At 53.6% G+C, this 8,681-nt stretch overlaps 1 protein-coding gene across 2 annotated transcripts in view; it reads right to left on the bottom strand.

Annotated features, from left to right (window-relative positions):
- Positions 1 to 2,338: 2,338 nt before the first annotated feature.
- The window catches only part of RGMA (repulsive guidance molecule family member a), a 41,175-nt gene continuing 34,832 nt past the window's right edge, over positions 2,339 to 8,681 (bottom strand). For both annotated transcript variants that reach the window (XM_019504033.1, XM_019504032.1), the window contains 2 exons: positions 6,813 to 7,324; positions 2,339 to 3,137 (listed from right to left, as the gene is read on the bottom strand). In XM_019504033.1, the coding sequence (XP_019359578.1) occupies positions 2,427 to 3,137; positions 6,813 to 7,324 (1,223 nt within the window). In that variant the 3' untranslated portion in view covers positions 2,339 to 2,426. The remainder of the gene's footprint in view (positions 3,138 to 6,812; positions 7,325 to 8,681) is intronic.

The following is an 8,681-nucleotide window of genomic DNA, read 5'->3' as shown; positions in this document are numbered from 1 at the left end:
CAGAGGCAGCTAAAGTCCTGAAAGACTTTCTTCCTCTGGACTATAGTGCTCAACCACGGCAAGGGCCGTTTACGCTGACGGCACAGCAAGCAGCACGGGTGACAGCGCTACTTTCTGGAATCATGGGGCTATTTTGCCTGATTCTGGGTGGCTAATAGAAATGGGGTATTTATGTAGGGCACTACTCGTTGTAGCGAGACCAGCCCTAAATACTTGGTGCTTCTGGTGGGGTACACAGGTGTGTGGCAGGTGCCCCACGGCTTGATCGTGGCTGTAAAAATTCACCTCTCCGATTTCTATGTGAAGAAATGGAGAGTTAAAGGAACAGAAATGACTAACTCTGGCATGAGCTAGCTGATTTTTTTTTTTTCCCTTTCAGTTCTGCAGGGGCATGGGCTGGCGACTGGCCTCTCCAGGTCCCCACTGTTGGGATATCCCTATTGTAGAATCTCCCTAGACAGAAACAGGGGCCACCAGCGAACAAAGCAAGGAGCAAAGTAGTAAACACATCTTTTCATTTCTTTTTTTTTTTTTTTAAACATTTAAAAACCAATGACACCTCTTCATCTGCAGAGTCACACGAGATCAACGCCAGGGCTCTATATATTAAGGAGACAATATAAATTACATCCAATGACACACTTTCTCTGCTGCTTTACAAATGTAGTTCTAGAGCTGTTAGGACACAATGAACAGTCACTTGAGTATTTACATCAGGCTGCCATCACGGCACCAGTTCAGGCTGCAGGGTGGAGCACGTGCCACCTCCTCTCGGCGCTGGCTCATCTGGTGCCACCAAGAGACCATCCCTCCGTCACTGGCTGCCCCTGCAAGCTTCACATGCTTCCAGGGTGGTCATCAGGGACTTCCCGCGGGGGCGCTGAATAGGGAATGCCCACGGAGGTCTCCAAAACACAGACCGAGGTAAAGATGGTCTTGTTTGTTCAGCAGGCGATGAGGTGGACCAGGAAAGGACACGGGGAAGAGGGAGTGGAGCCACATTCTGTGGGTAGCAGATAACCGATGCCTCAGAGCCAGGAAGAAGATGATCTGGGCAGCTGAGATATCTCTGGAGTGCTCTGCCCCTTGCCTGGATTGCTCTAGCAGCACCTCCTTCACAAGCAAGGTGCCACCGGTCTGAAGTGGAGTCACGAGCCAAGGCCCAGGAACTAGGAGAGGAGCAAGGACCTAGCAGCAAACAAATGTCAAGCAAAACTCCCTGCCTGGTCCCTGGACACTGCCGTGTTCGGGTTCTGCCTCAGCCCTGTTGCTTCAGAGCCTCCCCCTCGGAGGTGGAAGAGGGGTAAGCCCCAGGTGCTTTGGCCTGTCAGCATGGGGCAGGAGGAGGAACGTAACCTCTCATCCCACCGTACAAATCAGGGACTTGCCGGGGGCCTCCCCACAAAACACCCAGCCCATTTATTTGCTTCCCCTGGGTTACCAATTTGGAGCAGCCTGGGAGCTGGTCGAATCCAGGGGCTATGGCACACTGAGCCCTCGACATGCTGGGATGAGGTTACGGGCAAGGCTCAGAAGCCACTGAAATACTGGCCAACTTTCTCCTTTAGCACCTGGAGTTCTCCGGGTTTGGGTGGAGGGTGCCAAGGGCAGGAAAAGACCCTGGGATTAAACCTTGTGGCTACTAAGAGAATCGCAGGGTTAACTGGCCTGAGATGGGAGAAGTCCTTGGAATTAGGGCAAATCCCACTGCTACCTTGGACACGATGCTGGGTAGCGAAGGACGAACGAGCACATCGCATTGCACTGAGCAAGGTGCTGGGGAGGGGTAGGCCTTTCATGAAGAACAGAAGCAGTACAGTTGGGGGTGCTCTGCCATGCAGGGCACTGTTGTCAGCCCTGGGTGTGATATTCGGCACTCGCATGTGCCAGCAGGACTGGGGGCCGTTTGTATGAGCGCGCTCCCAAACTCACGCCCCTTAGCAGGAGCATGTGGGAGCAGAGCTCGTGTGGCAATCAGAGAGCAGCATGGAGCTGGCTGAAAACCTGGTCTGGCTGTCTGTGTCCTGGGAGGGTTTCCTAGTGTGTGCCCATCTAACCACCCTCTGTCGCCGAAGCAGTGTCCCCTCGTCCCAGCAGCAGCTGACACCCCTAACACAAAGCCACTTGCACGAACGCCAACAGCACAGTCACCACAACTGCTTGCAGGACCATGAGGGAGCTAGGAGGATATGGGGCCATCCCAGCCTCCTCACTCACAGGAGAGCTGACGACCGGTGTCTGGGGCAGGCGTACTCCCTGGCGAAGTCCCAGGGAGGTCTGAAAGGAGGGGCTGAGATGCGGGAATGATCCTGTACTTCCCGGCCGGACCTGCTGTTCAACCTCTCCTTGTCCAGCACAATCATCTCATCCATCATCCCCTCCTGCTGCCCCTGTCCCTGCCCTCCAAGGTGAGACAGGGCAAACACCTATAGGAACACTGACCAGCACTGACTCAAACACACCAGCACCATCAAGAGGGCGAGGAGGGCCTGGGGATGCCCCGAGGGGGCCAGGTTGCCTGCACCCAGGTCCTGTGTCCTTTCGTAGAGATGCAGCTTGTCCTTGTTGGAATGAAGCATCTTCACATCCTCAAAGGCGTAATAAGCAGCCAGCATGAAGTTGACATCTCCCGTGGTCAGGAGGTCAAAGACGCAGGACTGAAAGTACAGGTCTTCCACGGGGAGCTTTTCCCTGCACTTGGCTGTGGCCGTTTCATACGTAAAAGCCTCGGGGGCGGCAGGGAGGCTGGGCCCTTTCCTCCGAGCCCGGCCCTCCGTGGCCTGCGAGGAGCGGAAGGTCTGGAAGTCGATCTGCTGGTTGAGCGGGCAGCCCCGCAGGCAGAGGTAAAGGCCCTGATTGTCTCTGTCCTCCACAGCGTTCACGACCTCCTCGGGCATGCGCACGGCAAAGGTGAGGTAGCGGCCCACCTGCCTCACCACAATCGTGGTGCCGATGTACTTGGCTTGGATCTCAATATGCTGGCCGGAAACTTTCTCCGTGATCTTCAGGCTGTTGGCGCCGTGCTTGTCGCCGCCGTTCTTGGAGCCATCCACGAAGGCAGCAGGGAGCTCATCCATCTCTGCCTGGTACACTTTCTGGTCCACACATTCCTGGAAGCTCTTGAAGATGATGGTGAGCTGTCAAGGGAAGGAGAAAAGAGGGGAAGGGGCCAGGTTATAACCAGCGTCAACAGCCTGGTGGACTCATCCCACTCCCCCATGAAGGGGCCTAACGAGCCTGTCGGCTCTACCGTAAAGACAGAGTTCTGGGTGGGCTCGCCGTTCCTCATCCCCAGCCCAAAGCTTTTCTATACCGAATACTTCTACTTGCAGTCTTGGAAAAGTCACCCTTGCACAAGCACGGCACTCCTCAGGGCCCCAGCTGCTTCCCGTTCACCAACAAGACTTGTCCCCTCACTCTGAGACATTTCCTGAAACACGAATCCCCTCTGGGCTTCAGATGCACCATTGCTCAAACTGGCTCTGCAAGGCTTTCAGAGGCTTCCTCTTTAGGGGCCTCAGTGGAGGAAGAGGGTATAAGGGATTGATTTGAAAAGACACAAAAGGCTGTATTGGGCTTCCTTCTCATCCACCAAACACCGATCTTTGAATAGTTTGGTATGTTCCTCACATGCTTCACTTGCTGCAGACCCCTTGACTACGACTGAGGGCCCCTCCGAAGCCTGTGAGGCAGGGAAGCACTCTGCCCCTTGCTGTACAGATTCAGAGAGGGGAACAGGCTTGAAACACGATGGTGGGAGCTCTGGGGTTAGATCCCCGGAGCGTCTTGATCCTGGATGTGCCCTCAAACCAGACCTCTCTCTGGTTAGGATTTTTTGTCAGGCTGTAGCAGGCCTCGTGTCATTGAATAACAGGTTTAGAGTTTATTTAATTATTTATTAGGGGTAGTTCTGATCCAACTGAGCAGGTCCAGTCCAGACCTCCGTGAGGATCACACCTGGATCAGAAATTCACAGCTAACACCTACAACCTTGGCTCTGACCGCTGCTTTGCTGGAGCACTTGGATCAGTCCTGGGAGAAACTCTGCTTTCTTTGCACTTCTGCTAGAACTGAAGTGAGCACCAAAGGCTTCCCAGGGCCCCTGCATTCCCCTTGGATCTCAGCAGAAAGGGTGTCCACACCAAACACATCCCAAATCTCTTGCTGCTGCTCCCACGGGTTCAGTCATGGTTACAGCCAAGAGGGCAGCTGTAACACAGCCTACCTCCTAACCCTGGGCCAGCTAGGTTTGCAGGGTATGGTGCTTCAACCTCCACCTGTGGCCTGGAGCACTGGTTCTCGTCATGCTATCAGTGATGGAGCCAAACGAGCGTTGGGAATGGTGGGATGTGAGGTGGCACTTCCTAGAGCAGCTGTCCACAAAAAAACAATCACCCCTGCCACTCGCAATCATTTCTCCCACTTTGCCCCTGCATCAGGGTCTCCTGTCTGGAAGGCGTGCATGGATTTACAAAGCAAGCGTCTCTTTTGCAGCCCAGATGTCTCGCTCTGTGGCTGTCAGGTGTTGGCAGGTCTATACTAGGCTTGCTGGAGGTCACACGCCTTACTCCAGGGAACAGCAGCAGAGCACCAGGCAGGAAGCAGGCAGCTGCCATCCTTCCCAGATCCGGTGTGCTGAGCTAAGGGCACCTGTCCACATAGCTCTGCCTGCTCAATCATCTTGCTGAGTCACCACATTAGAAGATGACTCATGACTTCCCTGTGCAGCTATCAAGGTACAGTGTTGTGATGGGAAAACATTGTACGGGGCCCAAAATAATTCCTGGGAGGCTTAAATGGCCCTGGATGTTTTACAATGCCTCCTTCATTGACCCTACATTGCTTCCTACCTCAAGAGAAACAGTGGCAGCCTACGGCTGAATCACCAGGGATACCACAAGCAGACAAGAAACCATGATCTATGAAAGCGTGGCCCCTGAAGCATCTGGATCCCTTCTTGCAAACTATCCCCTTCTTTCTTTGGCATGCATGTGCACCTTCCTAGCTTTTTAGCGCATCAATGAAGAATAATTCACCAGCAGCAACAGTATCTCTCAGTCCCAGATATTTGCTCAACCAGGCCCTGGATTTAACGCTTGAAACATGTGACTTTACATCTCATCACATTCAGGCTGGGGCTCTGTGTTTGATTTACCTGGTCCCTGTAGGATGCTTATCTTGGCTGTCAGAGCCCAGAATGCCCCACCAAATATCTCATCCTGGCTGCAGACAAGAGAGACAATTAGTAACTAAAACATCCGGGGATGCTGGAAGCCCATTGCTATAGCTCTCAATCTCTGGCTCTTCCACAGGAGCTAGCACTCCACTCTTGCTGTAGTGAGGGTTGCTGGTGTCTGGCATTCAAAATGCCTTATTTTTCCTGTAGATCTGGCCACCAGAGGGCACTGCCAAAACACACATGTCCACAAGTGTGCCTGCACACGCATACGTTAGGAACAGATATTGGGTTTATCTGACTGTCCTGGGCTTTGGATTGCAACAAAACAGGCACAGGACAGTTGTTTACATGTCCCAGAATAAAAGGTTTTGTCCTTTTCGATGCACATATGTGCACCTACATGCATGTGCGTGCACACACACACATACAAGGAGTAAGAACAGTATGGGAGGTAAGGAGGGAAGATGGTATATGAGGCTTCATTATCTCCACCAGGACAATAGCTTCTTCTCCAGCATTAAAACCATTCCTGGTTGTGGGAGGCTGGATAGGAAGACTAGACATAAAGAAAAGGAAAGCAGGTCTGGAAGGGACCGCACAAGGCCATGTAGTCCAGCTCCCTGCTTAAATCACGATCATCCCTGATTTAAACCATCCCAGCCAAGTGTCTGTCTAGCCTGCCTTTGAAAATGTCCAGGGATGGTGGTTCCTCAACTTCTCTAGGCAGCCTATTCCAATACATGACCACCCTCATAGTCAGGAAGTTCTTCTTAAATCCCTCCTGAATTTCCTCTGCTGTACCCGCATGCCATGCTCCTACTCCTGTCCCCTTCACTCACAGCGATATGTTTGTCTCCATCCTCTTTATAATCTCCCTTCAGGTATTTGAAGACATCCCCCCTAATCTCCAGCCTAAGTAATCCTAGTTCTTTCAGCCTTTCTTCACGAACCATGCTTTCCAGGTCCCTAATCATTTCTGTTATTCTCTGCTGGACTCTTCCCAATCTGTCCACATCTTTCTTGAAGGGTGGGGACCAAAACTGGACACAGGACTCCAGGTGGGGCCTCACCAGAGCTGAAGAGGGTGGAAAAACCACTTGCCTTGATTTGCAAGAAACATTCCTGTTAATGGGTACATCAGACAAACTGGATAGAGTCTTTCACCTGGTTTAGATCAGAGACTGATCTGTCCATGGTGTTTTGGTGGCACATGTGAAATGAGCTGTATGTGTGTGTGCCTGAGTGTGAGTCCTACAGCTGGCACTAATTGCTTCTCTTGCTTGCAGACATACCAAAGAGGCCAAGACATATTTGAGGCAGTGCCTGCAAGCCAGGCTTTGAGACACTGCAGAGGAACTGGCTGGGCCTTCAGCATCTGGAGAGAGGGGGTGCGAGGAGTGCTGGGAGCTGGGAGAGTCTGCACAGAGGGGGCTTGCGGGCCCAACCCAGTGTCCCCCAGGTGGGCTGGCATTTGTCTCAGGGCACTAGGTAACATAGCACAAGTGTGGGGACCCCAACTGCTTGATGGGAGGCAGTGAAGGAAAAAGGTTATTAAAGGGGTGGCTCCAAGGGTCATTTGCTTTACAACCCCTGTGGGGTGGTGGGGGAACAGACAGCAGGGCCCATGCTTTACCTTGCTCGTTGCAGTGGCTGTGGAGCCGGGGAGCACGGGCGTGTTGGTGACTTGGACATTCAGGTAATTATTGTCTATGAGTGGCCAAGCCCCCTGCACTTTGCAGGTCTGGAAGCTGTCTGTGAAAGTCCTGATGTGGGGGTCCCCGAAGAGCCCACAGTGGGTGTAGTTTGGGGGCGCTGAGTGCTTGTGGAAGCTCTTCTCGTAGTGGCAGATCTCCGGGCTGTCGGAGCGCTCCTGGCTGTCCCCCGGAGGCAGCGTCCGGAGACGGGGCTGTGAGGTGGGGCCATCCTTGGAGCAGTTGTGTTGGACCATGAGGTCGTCTATGCCATGAACGGCAGAGTGGTAGGCCAGGTCCCCCCTGCAGGTGCGAGCTGTGCGGCGGGTGCAGTGGGCATACGCCCGGAGAGCTGTGCAGAACTCGGGTGCCTCCTCGGTGGCCAGGTGGTGAGAGCCAGACGTGGCAGCCCAAAACTCGGAGTTACACTTCAGGATCTTGCACGGAGACGTTGCTGAGGAAGAGAAGACACAAGTGCTGTCAGGAGGCCCAATGCACCAGTCACCCGCAGCACCCACTACCCACGCCCCCCCGGCAAAAGACTGTCACTACAGTAGCCAGGAAGCACTGCCACCAACTCCTTAAGACAAGAAGTGTGGAAGAAACCAGTTGTGGTGGGGAATTAGGATGATCCTATGGGGCTGCCCATGTTGGCAGGGACCAATGGCATTAAGCCTCGGGAGAGATGTCAGCAAATGGGTGGCTTTTAGGCCTGAATTTAACTGCACAGTTGTACTCCCAAATGATGCCCACAGTTATGAAGCCCATCTGCATTCTGACTACTTCCCTGACATGCCTGAGTCAGATGTCATTGCATGCTCCTGTTGTCTCGCAGAGTAATGTATTGCTCTTCCATGGTGCACACAGTCACGGGCACTTGGAGCTCAGTCACGTGCCCGACTGTCGAGGGTGGTATCTGGGCAGGTTGTATAAATGTGCCCCTAGGTTGGTCTTTGCCAGGGGCCTCTGGTCAGCATGAAGCCTCTCTGCTCCCCCATACTCAGAGAGCCTGTTTGCATGGGGATTTTTGCACTGATGAAGCTGCACCAGGCTGAGCCCCTAGTATGGGTGTGACACACTGGTGCGAAAGGTGCCATGCACAAGTGCAGCTTCCCCCATTTTCCAGCTGTGGCCCCTGTCAAAATACAGTTGATAGTGCCAGAGCAGCACCAGCATCTGCACTAGTGCAGCCACGTCTGTGCAAATCCCGGCCCTGTGCAGACAAGCCTTGAAAAGTGACACCCTTCACCCAGTCAGCAATGGCCACAGGTCAGGTCCCTGGGCACCAGGCTGCTCACACTCCTGCCCTCAACCATTTAATCACCTTCTGGACCCCCTTCGGGCCCCAGGGGAGGCTCACCTGGGCCTAGGGTGAGTGAGGATTTATTTAGGGAGCTTCTGGAGGGGCTGGATGTTTTTAAGTCAGCCAGCCCGGATGATCTTCACCCTAGAGTCCTAAAGGAACTGGCTGGGGTCATTGCAAGTCCCCTGGCACGGCTTTATGAACACTCATGGTGCTCTGGAGAGGTGCCGGAGGACTGGAAGAGGGCCAATGTGGTTCCCATCTTCAAAAAGGGAAGGAAAGAGGACCCGGGGAACTACAGGCCAGTCAGTCTTACCTCGATCCTGGGCAAGCTGTTCAAGAAAATTATTCTGGCACACATCCAGGAGGGGCCAGCAGGGAACTGCATGCTCAGGGGCAACCAGCACGGGTTCATCAGCGGCAGGTCCTGTCAGACCAACCTGGTGGCCTTTTACGACCAGGTCACTAAATCATTGGATGCAGGGGTGGCAGTGGATATAGTTTTCCT

This window comes from Gavialis gangeticus, unplaced genomic scaffold, assembly GCF_001723915.1.
Source record: "Gavialis gangeticus isolate Ggan-Ray unplaced genomic scaffold, GavGan_comp1, whole genome shotgun sequence".
NCBI classification, from domain to species: Eukaryota; Metazoa; Chordata; order Crocodylia; family Gavialidae; genus Gavialis; species Gavialis gangeticus.
The sequence above is the reverse complement of the archived record's forward strand: the minus strand, read 5'-3'. Positions and strand labels throughout refer to the sequence as shown.